Source organism: Polistes canadensis, unplaced genomic scaffold, assembly GCF_001313835.1.
Source record: "Polistes canadensis isolate GaletaPanama2010 unplaced genomic scaffold, ASM131383v1 scaffold_193, whole genome shotgun sequence".
Taxonomy (NCBI): Eukaryota; Metazoa; Arthropoda; class Insecta; order Hymenoptera; family Vespidae; genus Polistes; species Polistes canadensis.
Window position 1 is genome coordinate 105734 of NW_014569740.1, and position 19873 is coordinate 125606.

General features: G+C 27.2%; 6 protein-coding genes across 6 annotated transcripts; 1 reads left to right on the plus strand and 5 right to left on the minus strand.

Annotated features, from left to right (window-relative positions):
• Positions 1-1570: 1570 nt before the first annotated feature.
• LOC106789643 (stabilizer of axonemal microtubules 2-like) lies at positions 1571-3329 on the minus strand. Its single transcript, XM_014754037.1, has 5 exons — positions 2975-3329; positions 2559-2882; positions 2247-2496; positions 1894-2162; positions 1571-1798 (listed from the first exon to the last, which is right to left on the minus strand). The coding sequence occupies exons 1-5, from the start codon at positions 3247-3249 to the stop codon at positions 1597-1599; spliced, it is 1320 nt and encodes a 439-aa protein (XP_014609523.1). The 5' UTR covers positions 3250-3329; the 3' UTR covers positions 1571-1596.
• Positions 3330-4176: 847 nt separating this feature from the next.
• On the minus strand, positions 4177-7314 carry LOC106789637 (phosphatidylinositol 4-kinase type 2-alpha). Its single transcript, XM_014754025.1, has 6 exons — positions 6526-7314; positions 6264-6382; positions 5632-6124; positions 5275-5540; positions 5046-5185; positions 4177-4966 (listed from the first exon to the last, which is right to left on the minus strand). Exons 1-6 carry the CDS (start codon positions 6812-6814, stop codon positions 4873-4875), a joined length of 1401 nt encoding a protein of 466 aa, XP_014609511.1. The 5' UTR covers positions 6815-7314; the 3' UTR covers positions 4177-4872.
• A 653-nt stretch (positions 7315-7967) lies between these two features.
• On the plus strand, positions 7968-11603 carry LOC106789640 (UPF0668 protein C10orf76 homolog). Its single transcript, XM_014754033.1, has 12 exons — positions 7968-8097; positions 8197-8247; positions 8637-8822; positions 8914-9199; positions 9282-9415; positions 9486-9696; positions 9794-10088; positions 10175-10392; positions 10473-10705; positions 10766-10892; positions 10987-11261; positions 11347-11603. Exons 3-12 carry the CDS (start codon positions 8670-8672, stop codon positions 11437-11439), a joined length of 2025 nt encoding a protein of 674 aa, XP_014609519.1. The 5' UTR covers positions 7968-8097; positions 8197-8247; positions 8637-8669; the 3' UTR covers positions 11440-11603.
• A 77-nt stretch (positions 11604-11680) lies between these two features.
• LOC106789622 (hydroxymethylglutaryl-CoA lyase, mitochondrial) lies at positions 11681-12728 on the minus strand. The gene has a single exon (XM_014754000.1). It carries the CDS (start codon positions 12488-12490, stop codon positions 11744-11746), a length of 747 nt encoding a protein of 248 aa, XP_014609486.1. The 5' UTR covers positions 12491-12728; the 3' UTR covers positions 11681-11743.
• Positions 12729-13285: 557 nt separating this feature from the next.
• Positions 13286-16108, minus strand: LOC106789641 (aspartate--tRNA ligase, cytoplasmic). The gene is made up of 12 exons (XM_014754034.1): positions 16054-16108; positions 15812-15846; positions 15650-15734; positions 15382-15565; positions 15194-15296; positions 14807-15128; positions 14545-14716; positions 14292-14439; positions 14035-14224; positions 13880-13960; positions 13674-13785; positions 13286-13563 (listed from the first exon to the last, which is right to left on the minus strand). The coding sequence occupies exons 2-12, from the start codon at positions 15844-15846 to the stop codon at positions 13400-13402; spliced, it is 1596 nt and encodes a 531-aa protein (XP_014609520.1). The 5' UTR covers positions 16054-16108; the 3' UTR covers positions 13286-13399.
• Positions 16109-16705: 597 nt separating this feature from the next.
• Positions 16706-18661, minus strand: LOC106789642 (prohibitin-2). Its single transcript, XM_014754036.1, has 6 exons — positions 18396-18661; positions 18015-18277; positions 17613-17930; positions 17458-17535; positions 17268-17364; positions 16706-16996 (listed from the first exon to the last, which is right to left on the minus strand). The coding sequence occupies exons 1-6, from the start codon at positions 18523-18525 to the stop codon at positions 16806-16808; spliced, it is 1077 nt and encodes a 358-aa protein (XP_014609522.1). The 5' UTR covers positions 18526-18661; the 3' UTR covers positions 16706-16805.
• Between the last annotated feature and the right edge of the window lie 1212 nt (positions 18662-19873).

Genomic DNA, 19873 nt, shown 5'->3' on the forward strand with positions numbered 1-19873 from the left:
AAAAAAAAATCATAGATAATGATCTATATATAAGATATGGTAGAAACAACGATAAATATCAGCAAATTTATATTTTACGTAATGATAAAGAAAGACTATGAATTATTCATTTATATGTGTGTGAAAATAACTTTTATTTTCTCTTTGATCGTGATTTCTTTTTGTAATAAATACAAATAATTATTCAGATGTTTATTCATGTATTACAATTTTTTTTATATTTTATATAAAAGATAATTATAATAATTCATTGTAATTTTTCTAATGAAAATATTACGAATTATCGTGTAATAATTACATGTCAGATTCAAAAAGGTCTATTGACAATAGATTTGAAGAGAGTACAACAGAATATATAAAATGGACAATCATTTTTCCATTTTTAATCACGAAAACATGTAGAAATTGTTAAGCTTTCTTAGTACTTTCTGTTAAATATCTGATGAATATGTAGATTTAAAGTAGTACAATATAGAATGAGATAAATGCAGACTTATATGCATATGGTAACGTTGATGTGATCTAAATATGTGCCTTACACTTCAAAACTTCAATATTTATAAAATGATTTGCGAGTTTTGAAAAATATTTACAAAAGAGGATTCTTTATTTTTAAGTATATTTTATTAAGGTATCTCAGAGATCATATAAACATGTGATGGTATAAAATGCTTGGTATATAATGAATTACCATTAAACTAATATTTTTTAACAAAAATCTAAATTTTATAATCTAACATGAAACGTTTGTATGTGGTATATAATTATGCTATTTTTAATAACTCATAAAAATTGCGTTTGTGCATAATGACTAAATTTTCTTTTATTTATAAATATTTTGTTTAGGCACACATATACACACACATACGTGAAAAGAAAGATATATATATATATATACGTACGTATATATATATATATACATACGTATTTATATATTATTGTAGCTTAATTAGTTGTGTTTCATATTCGAGCTCTGCAATCTCTCCCCTGTCTTATACGTATTATTATTAAAGAATTATCAATTGTTATTCATATGTAAAGCACCATTACATATATATGCTGAATTTTGTCCCTATTAGGACTGCACACATTGTTGTCTCTTTTTATATTTATCATTACATAAGTCGAATCTTTAGGCAAATGTACGTTAATATTGTCTATTGATCCTTTTATCAAAGATTAGAGTTTATTTTATTATTGAGAATAATTTTATCCTCCGTAAAAGATAAATATTGCGCTCTTATATATTAATCTCCTGTATACAGTAATTATAATATAAATGTAACATAAGTAGCGCTTATGTATTTATGCGCAATCAAATGTTTTGATCCAAGCCCTTACAAATCTTCATAAAAATCTATATATTAAGTACACAATGTTATTAGTCCTATCAGTGCAAGTAAAAAGGTGCTGCAAGTATATTAAGTGTATTATATCTTTTTATGTATATTGTGATCAAAAATTGCTTTAAAATAAAAATATCATTTATCAAAAAGGTAACATCATACTTTCAGAATTTAATTATAATATATATATATATAACTAAATTTGAAAGCTATGTAATATTTTTTCAGAACTATTGATATATCAACATTTTTACTCCGCACATGGACATTCATTTTCAATATAATATCCTGGTAAAGGATAACTCATCTGATAGATTGTATCTGTAATCATTGGATCTTTAGGAACTTGATATGTAGTTCGACGTGCCCATGGTATATCCATTTTAGGAATTGGCATCCAAGCTTGGTATGATAATTTATTTATCGTCTCAGAATCTACCTTAGTAATAGGTCTATAAAATACAAAATTTGATAATTTAAAATATTAATTATTGATTAATATAACATTATCTATATATATATGTTATAAATATTATAAATATGATACCTGCAATAATCAGTAACAGGCTTAAAACTTTTAACACGTTCTAATTGGCCAGGATGTATAAACGATAATCCAGTTGTTGTTTTGTCGACAATAGGATCATTAGGTATACGAATACTACTGCATGGAATAATCATTTTTGGAGGTATACTCATTTTGGGTGAAAAGTCAACACGATTTGTAGTTTCACTTTGCATTGAACCTTCTATCATTTTTCTACTATGTGGTAAGATTGGAGAACGTTTCTTACACCACACTGGTTGATAGCTCAACTATATCATACAATAAGAAGCTCTATTTATGATTCTATCTCTTTATAATTATTTATTATATTTTATTAAAATTTTTTGTCTTACCTTGCTTGTTGTGTCGGTAGATATTTTTTCACTTGATATGAAAATATTAGCTGGAGGAACGATTTTCTTTGTTTTTTCTATATCACAGGGCAAATAACTTTCTTTATAAATAGTCTTATCTAAAAATTCTGCTTTACTAGGTAATATGTTTGCTATGCAAGGAATATATGGTTTCATCTTCTCATATACTTCACTTTCCAAATAACTATCAGAATAAATAGTCTTCCCACACATTGCAACTTTTGGGGACCTCGCAGAAAAAGTAATATTTTTTTAAATCCTTCCTGAATAAAATAATATAAGTATACATACTTATATGTAGATTTCTGTGCCCATGGAAACTTTTCTTTTTTGCCAACAGCAAAAGGTTGATAACTTAATTTTTGAGTAGTATCCTTTGAAACTGAATGACTAGGTCGTTGGTATCTTGTTATGGGTTTAAAGCTAGTAGCAGGTTGTATTATGCCAGGATTTACATAAGAAAGACCCGCTGTCGTATTAGCATCTAAAGGACTTGAGCTTATTCTTATATTTTCACAAGGTATTATCATATCTAACTTTTCTGCATATTTTGGAATGTAATCGCATTTAGTTGTAGTGGCACTTTCGAATGTTCCACTACGACCCAGCAAAGGTCTACAATTGAAATAATATTTATGTCATTCAATTGAAATGAAATCTTTCCAGTGTGTCAATTCAAAATAAACAAAAAGTAATTTTACATATACCTAAACTTAGGCTTAATTGGTTTTCTCGTAGCCATACGCCAAATAGGTTGATAACTCATTTTACTTGTTGTCTCGTTTGCAAATTTTTCATCCGATTTAAGAAGCGTTTGAATTGGACGATAAGGTTGAGCTCGAATAGATCGTGCTGTTCTTGGATCCATATTAATATACGAAAGATGATATGTTGTATAAGTATCGAGTGGTTTCGATGGAGGTCTGTAGCATTTTTCAGGAGCAAATGATTTGACTCTTGGTGGTTGTACATATCTTCCCATACTCTAAATAAGAAATCATATATTTAAATTTAATTATATTCATAGGATCGCGTAATAATGTTTTAATTTGATACTTCCCATTTATAAATAAACGATCATCAATTATTAATAAAAATCTACAGATAACATTATACAAATATTCAAGAAATATGATCATTATATTTTTATAGAAAACAATTACTTTATTATGGCCCAATTGTAAATTATCCTTGGATTGGGCTACACAATGTTTCCTTTCAGTGCAAACTTCTACTACTTCCATTTTATCAATGAATTTATTATAATTAAATGTAATCAAATGTATTATATAACTTTACATCAAATATCTTGTCAAATATATTCTTTGGGTGTGAAAAATCTTGTATAAAGAATATAAAAATATAATTAAAAATATAACAAAGGTCTTTATATAGATGTCAAAATTTGTGACATTTAAAAAATTTGGATTAAGGATTAAATGTCATGTTAAATATTTTTAATAGATTTTGCGTATTGATTTAAATATCCAGGATTGATCAATTAAATTTAATGATGATAATAAATAAAAAGCAAATATAAAATTGTCAGCATATATTCTAAGTATAAGCAGCATATTATAGCTGATTTTTTTTTTATATATATATACAAAACAATTGAACTTATTGACTCACTTTATTTTACATAGTTTCTGCACAATCAATTTATTTAATACATGAGCAATAAACTCTGCAAAAAGTGAGCCATATTCTTTATTGTTTATATTGTCTAATAAACAGTAAAGTAATTAATAAATAAAGAGGAATCTCTGATATTTATTTTAGTATCATATAAATTGTATGATATATTTACAACTAATATAGTGACTTTAACTAGCAAAAGTAATTTTTTTTTAAATAAAGAAACTATTTGTTCTAGAGGGAAGAAAAGAGAAACATGTACAAAATAATCTCGATTTTTACAGATAATAATATCCCAGAAAAATATATATAGGCGTGATAACAATATAGTTTTCTATTTTAATTACATTTAAAAATGTTTGTTCTTCATATTTATCACTGTGATGATTTCTTTCTTCCATCACAGTAAAATATTTTACTCTCGCGATATTATTAAATATATGCACACAAAGGCACATGACACACATGTATCAGTGCACTTTGCATTAAGTGATTGGCACAAGTTATACTATATAACATGTATTTGCCAATAATGCATGTTTATATATTCATGTATGAGCAGTTTCTCTCTAAATTGTAGAAATGTATGTTCATTTTTGTTATAAATATATATTATAACCGATACATCCTATCATCCAATTGTACTCATTATGACTCTGTTTTATTTCGTATTATGTCTATTTAAAAAAAAAAAATTGGTTTTAATATGATATATTTACTGTTTATAATATTTTTATACGAATGCTAGTTATGCCTTAATTAAAATGAGAGAGATTATAAATAGAAGATAGATTAAACATAAGCATTAATCAATTAATTTTAAAATTATATCGAAAATCAAATTCTTATGATGACAAAAGATGAATATCTAAATAAAGAAGTAATCCAAGCTTTACAGTGCACCATAGAGTTCCTTTTCTTAGCTGGTACTGCTATTAACACTGAATTAAGCACTTTTCAAAAATGCTTAACACCAAGAGAAAAAGGGACTCTTATTTTGGAAGCGCTGTGTGAATGTATCAGAAAATAAGAACAAACTTCGTGTGCCATTTCCCTTGGCTCTGAAAAGTAAATATTATTTATAATATTGTATCTCTTTTTATAATATTAATGTTTGAAATAAGTATATGTGATATATACTTTTCAACTATAACAGCAGGCATTTGAACTAACTGCACTGGACTTTTTGCATCTTTCAATGCCTGTTGTAAATTTAAAATCTGTCCTCGCATTACGCTCATTTGCCTGTCAAAGTGATGTCTGTCGAATCCTTTATCTTGCTGCACCAGTAAAAGATAATAATAAATTTATAAAATAATATTTGCAGTAATAAATTTTACAAAAATCAGTAAATAAAACTGTAACTCACTTTGAATAATTGGTACAAATCATCGCAAAGATCTTGTACAAAATTTTGATCAGAAAGCTGTGGCAAAACTAATGCACGCGTATCTTCGCTGAATGGTTGTTTTGCTTGACTTAACCATGCCCAATGATAAGGATAAGCACGCCAAGAATCAGGGTGTTTGAATGGAAATGCCAGACCATTATCTATCGCTGCTATTTTAACTTCTCCACGTTCTGATCCATTTTTTTCTGCGCCATTATCATACTTAATAAGCCAATTATCGTTACCTACAAAAAAAAAAAGACTTATATTTATTTACAGTGCGAGGGAAAATTAATATTATAAAGATCTTTTTTTTAAATATACACATAGAATTACCTCTATCTGTATTTCTGATAATATAATCTAGAATAACCAAACGTTCAAATTGATGCTGAAATTTAAGACTCAAGCGTGGCGATAAAGGTTCATGTTCCCATCTTCTTAGCCAATAATCTGCATCTTTATAAGCATCTACAAATACTTGGAAGGATCCAACTTTAGGAGGTAAACTAATACGATTGAAATGCGAGCCAACTGTAGGAAACTGATCCATGATGGCTTGTTTCATACGTGCTTTTTGACGATCTAAACGTGGATAGTTAAAAGTTTTACTGACAAGTTTAACTACTCTAGTATTCGGCACAATGCCAAGGCCTAATTTGCGGTCAACTAAACTGGCTCCAGCCTCGCTTAAATATCCTTGATTTGGTATCAAACAACTCCTTCCAAAACAACACGGACAACAAAGTTTGTGCATCCATTTTGTCCATTTTGGATTTAATCTTCCATAAGGTTCTTCATCCTTCGGTTTAAAAACACCTATCACCTTCTGTAATATATAATATCGATATTACAAGTTAGTCTTCTATATATTATATAGACAAAGTATCTATAACAAGCGTTCGCAAGCAAATGTATATTACTTTATTATTTAATATATTACAAAAATCTGGAAAATTATACCTTACCCCTGCCGAATTCTTTACAAAATAACTTCCACTTGAACCTTGATATATTCTTTCAGGAAAGATTCCATTGTCTATTGCACATTCTGCTTGCCATACTAGTTCTGAAAATTGTGGATCATCTACGAGGAAGAAATTAATATCATGAATTAGATTTATTAAATCCTTTGATATCTATGTATACTGCTCTCATAAATTATATTAATTACAGCAGAGTTATAATATAAAAAGAAAATATAAAAAAAGCTTAGTTGTAACAACATACCAGGGAATCGATTAAAGGTAACATCAAGTTCCAATCGACCAAGGAGAGGCTGGCTCTCCCGGTCTATCCCAGTTGAATCAATGGCTATAGTTTGATCGCTACTTATGTTTGGAACAAATTCTACGTCTGGGAGTAGTTCTGTAGACAAATTTCGTGAGACACAACTATTTGATGTTACTGACAGATCTACTAATGCGTCAGTTTCAATCAAAGCAGGAGGATTGGTATTGTTCTGACTGTGATATTCTCGATAAGGCACGTGCAGTTGCCGCTGTTCGGAGTCACTCATCACAGCCGGATCTTCTTGGGATTGGAAATTTATTCAAATACTAATTCGATAATGATATAATTGAAAAAAAAAACAAATTTTATGTGTTTAACTGCATTCCTGCACCACCACCTGTCAGTGACGCAGGTTACAAAATCTGTTCCCTTTAAATTCTGTCAACATTGGATATAATTCTATTTATTTTTACGTCATGGGAAACCAATAATTCAATATCTTTGTACACGTGTGAATCATATAAAAATAATCATCACTAAATAGAATACTTGCACCAAAATGACTGGTCTAAACAGACCAGTTAACCAAATTGCAATCCGTCATTCCAGCAGACGGTATCAGCTGATAGGATTACCGCCATATTTAAATTTATACTACCTTTCTAACTATGATCTATATAGTACTTTATATAATCTTCGCGTATTAATAATTCTTTGGAAAGAACTAAATACTTGTTATATATTTTGAAAAACATACAATCTATTCCAAAGATTATCAAGAAGTATTATTCATACAATTGATAAATAATGTGTACCGGATATTACGTAAACAATAACGCGGATCAACCATGTTCGATAAAATAACTAATCATTAAAATCACAAAAAAAAACATGAAAACGTTTTATATAAAGTTACTTATTGCATCATGATATTTATCGGATTAAATTCTTTTTTTTTTTGTATCATATTACCATATAAACTGTAAACAACATCGATATAATAAACATCGGAAAACATGAATTCATGCAATTAATTATACGAACCCACTTGTTTACATGTAATTCGATTATCGATTATTCCATTGACATATGATATGTAATATATAATATTTTTTGTAAATACAATTAATAATAATCCCTTTTTTCTTTCCTATTTAATGTTATGTTTTTATAATGCATATTTAATTATATATTTTGTAATTAAGACTAATAGAATATTTAGAAATAGAATTTTAATAATCTGTTTACAATTGACCAATAAATTACCTAATATCTAGTTATAGATATTACGTCATCAATTGGCGGTATTTTTAAAAGTCACTATTATTAAAAATATTTATAGAATATATATGTAAAGTATATATCTTTTTATTTATAGGATTAGAAAGGAAAAGATATTTTATGGTGGCAACACAATAATCGTTTAATTTCTTATTTGTTTGAACGAAAATCAATATGAATGTATACTTAGCAAAGTATGCACTTGAAAATATTCTGATAAGTATATTTATGGCGGTCGGGGCCGCTTCATAGCGGTCTGTCATTCTTCCATGAGTGGTATTTATAAACGTATGTATTGTTTTCATAAAAAAACCATTTGAAAATTAACAATTTATTCGCCACTCGTCAAATATTTTATTTATAATATACATACTGTATTTTTTCCAGAAAAATCAAATATACAAATTTTTAAGACAGAGATAATTTCAAGTTATGTTTGTAAGTATATACTTTTAATTTATATTTTGATTGTAATTTTATTTATTTTATTATTTATGTATATTAAATTAAATTACGATTATGTCAATGTAATTTATATAATTATAACCTCTAAGATTTGTATATATCATATAAAAGTTAGGTTATAAAATAGTATTGCATGTGCATTAATTTGACAAGAACATGCAAGTTGCAGGTGTCAAGAGTAGATTATTGATTAATTATATATATTATTATCATCGCTATGCAATATTAATATTATTTTATAATATATAATAAAATAGTTTATTTTTTTCAATGCAGCATATTCTTTACTATAGTAGGAACCGTATTAATTTACATGAAATATTTAATATCGATGTTTTTATTAATAAACAATTGTTTTCTAGATAAGAGGAATGATCAAAGAAGAATAAATCATCATGACAATGGCAATGCGTAAGCGGAGTGGTTCTGGCTCTAAACGTCAGCACAAAGGAAAGCTTGTACCTATTTATGAAAGTTTTTTTAAAGGAGAGGATTTAACTTTGGCACATCCAAATTTTTGGAATGAGTTATTTCTTATTAAACCTATGGTAAGGTAATTTAATATAAAATAGAATTAACAATACTTACCAAATTAGAAACTATCATAATAAATTTATCTTAATAATTATTTGTTTATAGGTTCCTCACATCGAAAGTGAAATTCTTCATATGACGTTAGAACAATTGAATGCAAGCAGAGAAAATTTAAATGCTTTAGTATGTCATTGCGTGGATACATTAGTTGACGAACATCCATTTAGAGTAGTATATGCATTACAAACTTTAGCAGCTGTTATTCAATCCATGTATAAAAAGGCTAGTCAGGGAGATTGCGGATTTAACTTAATAGATATCCTTGTAGGATTTAATTCCGCTGAACAGAGAATGACAACATTAATGCAACATTGTAATAATTTTTTAACAGGTAATTTAAATTAATTACTTATTTTTTTTTAGATATGTTTGTTAATAATTGTCTCTATGTATTTTATAATAATATTCTTTAGGTGAATATCCTGATAGCTTAAAAGCTTTGTGTTTAAAACTATTACTCATTATTGTTACCGGAATGGATAACGTAAGCCAGAATACACTACTGGAATATGTGATGCTTAATAGTGTTTTCGAGTCTTTAGTTCAAGTAAGTGTACAAGTAAGCATAAATATAATTATGCTTTTATTAAGTATTACTAATCATATATTTGTTCTAGTTATTGAGAGATACAGGAGCCAGAAATCGTCATGGTCATGATGCAGTTCTATTGTTAACACTTTTAGTTAACTATAGAAAGCATGAAAGTACAAATCCTTACATTGTTAAATTATCAATTCTCGACGATGAGTTAGCACTTAATGGATACGGACAAGTAATATCAAGTTCATTGACTGAATTTTGTAGACAATTCGCTCAACAAAGAACAGGTAATGTAGAATTTAAATTTATTTAAAAATATATACATTGTGTGTGTGTTGATTTATATACAAAATTATTTTCTTATAAAATAATTAATTTTTATAGAAATACAAGCGTCATGGTTATCATCTTTAACAAGTATTGTTGGTAGTATGTTTGTTGGAGAAGAGGAAGCTAAAACGCAACAAGTTCGCGCAAATAATGCTTTATTATTAGCTTTATACGAGGCCACACATTTAAATCGTAATTTTGTAACTACATTGGCATATACACAAAGTGATACGAGTGCTCCGCCTTCGCCAAATAATACTCTTGGTCCTAATGCTGTAGCTCCTGGAGCTCAACCACCAGATGTTATGGCACAGCCATTTAATTTACTTGCTACATTTTTACAATATTGGTAATGTATCACAGTACAAACAAATCAATTAAAATCAATTTATTTATTAGTAGTTTATATCTTCAAACAATTTTGTATCATTTCAGTTCTATAGTTATGCAGGTTATAAGAACAGAGGCGATAATGAATAATGTCAAATTATGTTTCCTAATATTAAGCTGCATTGCAGAAGATCAATATGCAAATAGTTTGATGCATGATGCTAATTTAGCGTTTAGAGTACAGTTACACAGAGTACCCATGCATCATAGAAAGTTACAGGATAAAGTAGCACCTGCACAACCTCTTGCGGCTACATTACTTGGTATAATTATTATATTATATATTACGTGTTAGTCACATGTATTTTATGAAAAATATTAAATTAACATCATTTTATTTCAGATTTACTAGTCGAATTTATAACATCGCACATGATGAAGAAGTTTCCTCTTGAATTATATCACCAATGTATCGGTGTATTGCAAAGACTTTTGTGTTACCAAAAAAGATGCAGAGTCAGACTTGGATATCAATGGAGAGATCTTTGGACTGCCTTAATTAATCTTTTGAAATTCCTTACTACTCATGAGAGCCATCTGATTAAAAAAATGAATATTTTTCCATTAGCTATTCAGGTAAAGTGACTAAACGAAAGAAGCTTTCAAAAAATTATAATATACTATTGGCTTTCATAGGTTGCTAATATTTTGAACTTTTTCATTACATATGGAGATACATTTTTATCTTCGTCAAGTAGTTATGATGAATTATTTTATGAAATTATACGAATGAAACTTATTTTCACTAATTTAAATGCTATGGGTAAATATATTTTTTGTCTATTTACAAATTATTATATAAATGAAAGAAATAATTAGTTATGTTAAAGATAATCATATTATTTTATATATTACAGCATTAAGATATTCAACGAGTGAATCATATGAATATAAAGAACATGCACTTAAATTAACTAATTCATTAGTTAATATGAGAGATATTGTTAATCATTTTTCACCAAAAATAACAGCATGGTTAACTAGCGAAAGCTTATCTACTCCATCCGAACAACAAATTATGTCTATTATAATACAAAATTATGATAGTCTTACTTTAAAATTGCGAGATAATTTAGATCAGTACGAAAGATATTCTGAAAAACCTAATCATACAGCTTTTTTCGAAGATATGGTAAATATATATAAATATATATTATGCATTTAAAATTAATAATATTAATAGTAAAATTAATTAATCAAACTTATAAATCTTATAGGTAACTGGTGTTGTCATCGATACTCGAGGATCAATTGATCTCAGTACATTAGATACACAGGCTATATTACAGGAATTATCAAATATTTCGTAACAGGTTTAATGTACATGGTTAATTCTATATATATATTTTTTCTTGTATTATTTTAATATTACGTATGTATTATAATGTACTTTTTAAATATTTACTTGTATACTTGTATATTAACATGTGATTGATATTCTGGATTTGAAATATAATATATATATGTACATGTANGTACATGTATATGTATATATATATATATATATATATATATAACGATCACAATTTGTATTATTAAATGCACTTATAAATATGACTTAAATAATACAAACAAACTTTAACATACAGTTTGTTTATATATATATATATTTATTTAAAATTGATGACGTTTTTTGGCAAAGATAGCAAGTCCAGCTTTAGATTGATTCTTTCTATTTAATTCCTTACAGATATAATTACCTATTTCTACTATTTTATTTATATTTACTCCAGTTTCTAAGCCTTGCCCGTGTAAAAGGTATAACAAATCCTCAGTTGCAACGTTTCCTGAAGCACCAGCAGCATACGGACATCCTCCAAGCCCAGCAACGGAAGAATCAAATACTCTAATGCCATTTTCAAGACCAACATATATATTTGCTATTGCTTGACCATAAGTATCGTGACAATGTAAAGCAAATTTAGACATATCACAGGATGATATCTTCTGTAATTCTTTCAGAAGTCGTTTAATGTATTTAGGTGTTCCTACACCAATTGTATCTCCTAAAGATATTTCATAACATCCAAGATCTAACATTAATGAAGATAAGTTAACTACAATTTTAGGCTCTATGTATCCTTCGTAAGGACAGCCAACGATACAAGAAATATAACCTCTAACTTTTACATTTTGTTTTTTAGCTTGTTTAATCACAGCTGTAAAGTTTGTTACACTTTCCTCTATAGAACAATTAATGTTTTTTTTTGTAAATGTTTCTGACGCTGCTCCAAAAATTGCTATTTCCTTAATGCCTACTTTTAATGCATTATCTAATCCTATCAAATTTGGTACTAGTACTGGGTACGATATATCAGGATTCTTTTTTATTTGCGTATATAATTCAATATTATCTGCCATTTGTGGTATCCATTTTGGTGATACAAAACTTGTCGTTTCAATAGTACGCAAACCTGTTTCAGATAATTTATTTATTAATTGAATTTTCGTATTAGTAGGTACAATCTTTGGTTCATTTTGTAATCCATCTCTTGGTCCTACTTCAACTACTTTTATAAAATCTGAATACTGTCTATTATTATTAATCTTAATATTATCTTTAATATGATGAATCTTCAATTTCGGTAGTCGTAAACTTAACTTGATCATTTTATCTGTAAAGAAATTATGTAATAAATTAAAAAATATATAATAAAATATAATATATTAAAATACACTTACATACAAAGAAATTTTAAGTATATTATTAATAAAGTATATATATAATTATGTACGTTTATATATATAGAATCTTTCAAAAGAAATTTATTATAATACTCGACTTTATAAGATTCTCTCGCATAACCTAATAATAAGGTTAGAGTGGGTCAAAGTATTAATGATAGTAGACTGAATTTATACGTTTCTGTATTTTTTTTTTAAATATGATTGTTATTGTGAAGATAACTTGCATCTCCATATATGAATAATGACAGTGAAAGAAAAAAATATCAGAGAGAGAAAATATATAGAGATAGTATTAATTAAATAATATATATAAAGCATTAAAATAGATATATTTCTATATATTTTCATAACTAAATCATAACTTATTTCATTTAATAAACTCTCATTTATTTAATATTTCTTTCGCTGTAAATAATGTTGAGCTAATGGCTGTTTAAGATAGGATATAATAATTGCATTTAACTTTTGATAAATTCACTTTGGTTTTTTCTTCTTTTTATATTATAAAGACTTTAAAAATGTCAACATACAAAGCAATATTATCGCTATACATATTTAGTAAATATAGTATGCGTAAAATATCTATGGTGTAAGACGTTTAGGATCACGTGGAAACATGGAAGTTTTTCGAATATTATCCAGACCAAGATATAACATCACCACACGTTCCAAACCGATACCGCCACCGGCATGAGGAGGACACCCATATCGAAATGCATCGATGTATGATTTAATTTTTTCAATATCTACAACACAAAATGATTACATTAGTTTACAATATTATTTAGAATATAATATATAATTTTTAAATATAATATATATATAGATAAATAAGTATAAATGTAAAGTAACTTACCAATACCATGATGCTTGGCACGTTCTGTTAAAAAGTCTGGGTCATGAATACGTTGAGCACCGGATATAATTTCTTCGCCACGCATAAACATGTCATAAGAATTTGATGCTTTCTATTATATATAGAAAAATATAATTAAATTATTATTTTGATTCTATTACAAACAATTTTATAAAGAAATAAATGTTAAAAGTGATCACACTTACAGGATTATTTGGATCAGGCATAGTGTAGAATGGTCTTATTGCCAAAGGATATTTATCCAAAATATAAAAATCTGTGTCATACTAAAAAAGAAACATATTTTTTATAATAATGCGTTAAAAATGTTAAAAGATATTTATAAAAGGAAACACTTTACTTTAGCTTTTACTAATTTTCCCAATAATTTTTCATCTGGTGTTGATAAATCATCCTCTTCTCCTAAAATTACACCTGCTTCTGCCAACAATTCAATTGCTTGGGGAAATTCTAATTTCAAGGGTGGATCTAAGAATTTAAATGGTTCTACTGCGTATTGCTGATGAACAGCTGCTATTTCGTTGGCATAACTAAAGATTGATGTTTGTTAATTATTGTATAAATATATTTTGATATTTTTTTAAATTCAATACTAACTTGTCGCGCAAGCCTTTGAATAATTCTGTAAACATTTGACCAATGGTATCAACAACTTCATGATAATGATATTTAAATGCCATTTCTAAATCAAGACCAACAAATTCTGTCAAGTGTCTATAAGTATTAGAATCCTCGGCTCTAAAAACTATAAACGTCATTTATAAAAATTCGTTATTTTATTATTAATGATTTAAATTACTTTACGTTTAGAAAATAATTTGTATTTAAAGATTTTGTCATTATTATTTACCTGCACCAACGGTAAAAACTTTATCAAAGTCTGCTGCTATAGCCATTTGTTTGTAAAGTTGTGGTGATTGAGCTAAATATGCATTTCCTTTAAAATAGGATACAGTAAATACATTTGCACCACCTTCACTAGCTGCAGAAATAATTTTAGGTGTATGTATTTCAACAAAACCCTATAACATATTTTGGTATTAGTTACATTTAAATTTATTATATAGACAATCATATACATATATATATTGGTGGAAGTAGAAAATAATTACCTTGGCTGTTAAAATATCTCGAAAAAGTTTACATACTGCAGCTTCCACTCTAAATATAGCTTGATTAGCAGGAGTACGTAAATCCAAAATTCTATTGTCTAATCTGGTATCTTGATTAACTTTTATATTCAATCCTGTATCGTCAAATTCATTAACGACTCTAGCAGCATCTTCAATTTGAAGTGGTAACTGCGGTTTTGCAGCACTTACTACAAAAATTCTTTGGATGTGTACTTCTACATCTTTTTGTGTACAAGATTCAATCACAGCGGGTACTGTTTTTATAATAGCTTCAACATCTATTATAGATTCCTTTGTTATACTATAAAACAGATATTATATGTATCATATTAGATAACTAATTTAATAGTTTTTATTAAAACTTACTTTGATATAAATTTAATCATTTGTTTGCTAATTTGTTCATTCACCGCAGCTAATCCTTGTACTGTATAAGACTGCTGTCTTAATACAATAAAACATTGCTTGCCTAAAAGTTTATATAAAATATTATATATATATATATACTATTATATTATATTGGAATATAAAATCTATTTTATAGAAAAATATACCTTTAGCTCTACTTGTATGCAAGCGGCCTCTTAACCATATAGTTTGATTTTCGAATTTTTTATTTAATTCCTTCACATGAACAAAATTTCTTTCCTTATGCGCTTCATCGCTTTGTATCATAGTTAATTGTCCATATTTGCCAACCGATACATCCTCTTGTTCTACTGCATCTTGTTGCATTTGCTATTTTATAAGAAAAATATGTTAATTAATTTATAAAATTATAACACAACAACAACAATAAACACACATTGATCGCATACTTACAACTTGAGCTTTACGTTCAGCTTTTTTTGCTGCTTTCTCAGCTTCCTTCTGTTGTTTCTTAAGAGCTTTCTTAGATAATTCTTCTCTGTATAATAAATAAATAATAATTTATATTAATTAAAGTTAAAAATAATGATGCAATTATAAAAAATGTTAACGTACCCAGCTGCGACTTCTGTTGGCTTATCTTCACCCATCTGTATAGATAACATTTAAAAGATATATTATAAATCTGTAATAATTCAATTCTTACGAGATATTGAAGTAACTATTTTCCCGATTAGCTTTGAAGAATTCATGTTATTTATAAGCCTTATCAGTTGAAATTATTTTTTTTAAAGGTTAACTTTATATGTGCACAATTAGATATTTTTTAATTAATTTATTATCAACGATATACGAACCTTGAATAATGAACCATTCAATTAGAAATAATGAGAAGGAAAATATTTATTTATATATTAGAGGACAATGTATTATAAAAAATCAACAGATCTTTAAATACTTTTTTAGTAGTGGTCAAGGCAGATGGTATATATATATATATGACGTATACTACTGCACTAACGCCACAGTTACGTCTATATATTATCACAAATTTATGAATGATAATAAAAACATTTTCTTTTGTATCTTTTATTAATATTTATTATATGTTTTTTTTTACATAATTTTTGCAAAAACTCTCTCATCAATATTTTTAGTATCCAATTGGACAAGAAATTAAATTTTTATTATCTGTAGCAGCAGCTGATGCAAACCTTTTAACATTTACAATTGATTATGAGAGTTGTATCTAACATATTCTCAAACTCTGATAAGTATTAAGAAAAAGAACAAGAATCTAGCAAACATGATTTAAAATATAAATCATCGATTTTATCGTTTATATAGAAAGAAATTTGTAGTTACAATATTATTTACTTTTATTTTACATCATTGTTTTGATAAATTATTAGTTCGTTCACATATATTTTGTTATTTATTCGAAAATATTTTACTTGGATTTTGAAATAAGGATATAATAAAATTCTATATAACAGTATATAAAATAATAAACTAATAACGCGACATATAATGTATAAAAATTTGATATTATTTGTTAGAAGCTCGCTACGCAAACTCTTTGAAATGTTTTGAAATGTGAAATGTACATTTAAGAAACTATCATTTTAGCACCATCATCTGCCGAATCCAATACAAGAGAAATGGAATCTTCAGGATTTGTTGGTGTATTCTCGATGTAAGATTTATCTGCATTTTTTACTGCTTGGGGACCAGATTTTAAGACAGTAACCGCATGCTGTGTTGATTCATTCCAACTGCTCCGGTTCAAACGGTCGCTACCTGAAAACAGTTTACCTCGAGCTTTGCGAGCGAGCCTTGTTGCAATATAGGATAAAAAGGACATGAAGATTGTAAAGAGAGAGAACAAGATGATGATTATCTTAAGTCTTATTGACAATATCTGTATCTATAGTTAGAACAATAAGATACATATCGTGCTTTTTACTAGATATATACATAGAAGTATAACATATTTATAAGCAATATTAAAAATATAATGAAAAAAATGAAAAAAGTAAGCTCAACATAATTTGTTCCCTTTACTTCTTACTTTTTAATTTATCCGATGAGTCATCGAATGATGGATCTTGAATGTTCAGCATAAGACTGTTTCCACTTAGGTACACTTTGTTTTGAGATTGGGCGATCTACAAATTATTTTTAATTTCATTAATATATATATCATAATTAAAATTTGTCTTTTCTAACATTTATATATATTTATATAATTAATTATTTACCGTGCGAGCAATTCGTCGAGATGCACGTATCTTACGAAGCTTCAAATATCCTGGATTTTGGCTTAAGGCTAGACCAAGGTGCAAAGGAGTTAAGGATCATTTCATTAGATATAGAATATTGATTATAAATATATATTATCGTTGTAAAAGGATATCATTTTAGCTGCTTCCGCTTCTCCTTCCGCCTGTACAATTTTTTGTTGTCTCTCCTGTTTAGCGTGTTCTACTACAAATGCAGCCCTTTGAGCTTCTTGTTGGGCAACTTGTTTGGCTTCCACTGCAGCAGTATATTCTTTACCAAAACTGAGTTCTGTTATTGAAACATCATCTAACACAATATTAAAATCGCGAGCACGTTCCGTCAATTCTTTACGTACTAAAATAGAAACTTGTTGTCTTTGAGTTATAAGTTGAGATGCATTAAATTTAGCAACGACTGATTTAAGCACTTCGTTGCATATACTTGGTAATACCTGTAAATGCATTTACAATTATTTAACAAGATCTTTCATTATATAATAAACAAATATTACAAATAGTTTAATTCAATTGTTTACCTTTTCATCATAATCAAGACCTAATTGACGGTACATAGTTGGTAACGCAGTTGCATCAGGTCGTGATAGAACTCTAAGAGATATATTAACCATTTGTAAATCCTTAGATCCAGTAGGCGAAGAAATTTTTCTTGGCTTACTTCTAATATCATATATTATAGGATAGTGAAACCATGGAATACGAAAGTGTAAACCCTCAGGAAAGATATCTCTTTGGATGCCATTAATACGAGAAAATATAATTGCTCTATGACCAGCGTCAACTGTAAAAAGAAAAATAATTATTGTTTTAATAATTTTTTTTTTCTACTATCTTAAAATACAATAATTGTAAAAGATATATTGACACATAATATAAGTAACATTTAAATGAAATCACACCTGTGTACATAGATTTAGCTACTCCATAAGCTGCTACGCCGGCTGCAGCAAGAACCTTGAATCCTAGAGATAAACTACTAGGAGTTTTATTGAATCTTGACATAAAATCATTCAATTTATTTTGCGCCATTTTATTGATTAATAATTAAATTCTATAATTATTTAATTCCAATTAAACTATACTGAAATATCTTTACTACAATCACCGGTTTATAAAAATAGGCTATCAAGTTAAGATGGAGATATAAAATGGCGCTGGATTATAATTTAGAAGTGGAAAAAGAAAGGCACCATCATGCCATCTGGTGGAATCATTTAATAATTAAATACAAATAACATCTGATGGTAATTTATTAAAGAATTAAAAAATTAATATCTTGTCCAAATATTAAAAGGAGAATCTGTTGTAATTCTTAAAAAATCAGATTATGATTTCTCTTAGATATAGGGAATACATTGATAGATTAAATAATTAAAGTAGTACGTATTATAGGATATATGCAATATGTTCTAATTTGATTATATATTTTACATTCTGCAATAATCAAATGCATAATATTTTTAATTAATTATAATTCGTATTATTTTCTCTTTACCACACACACACACACACACATAGTTAAATTGTATAATATACATTTAATGTTATTATTTATTAATAAATAATTATTTTAAAAATATATTCTGGCATTAGCTTATTTTATTTAAATATATCTGAAGTAAAGTAAAATTTCGATGACAAATATAACTTTTTTAATTGTTAAAAACAAATTATAAACATTTACATTGTAGACTCTTAGAAATAATATAAGTCCATACAAATTTATAAAAAATATCTAATTTATTAATTAATGCATTTATCAATACGTTCACTATACTTATATATACTATGAGAGAAATTTAAACACCACCCTCGAATCAAAATTTTGACGTTTTTTCCAATTTCCAATAGAAATGTAGATTTTCTGATAGTCATTTTGAAATTACTCACCCGGTATAAGGGGATTAAAATCGGTTTCTCTCGGCGCAAAAATGAGAGAATTGTAACAGGAAAGCATGATGATAAAGGAAGTACAAGAGGTGTACGCGAGAATATGGGCGGTCTTATAACTAGAACGCTCATTGGTTGCTTATTAACCTATCAAATTTTAATAGACGCCCAACATTATAGATATTGGTCACTTATTAAAAAATTAATTTAATGTATTTCTAGACATAAATTGTAAACATTTAGATGTTCGACATATTCTATAGATTTTTATAAACAATATAAGACCATAAAAGTTCATAGAATATTTGTAATTATTGAGAAATAAATTATTTAAATTTTCATATATTAAACACGTATATATATATCTATATATATTACACGTTCAAACCAGTGCACTACTGCCATCTAGCGGTTAGAACATGAACTAACTTTGATTACTTCCTGCATCATCATGTGTTCCGCTTACATTTTCGAACATTTTGCGACA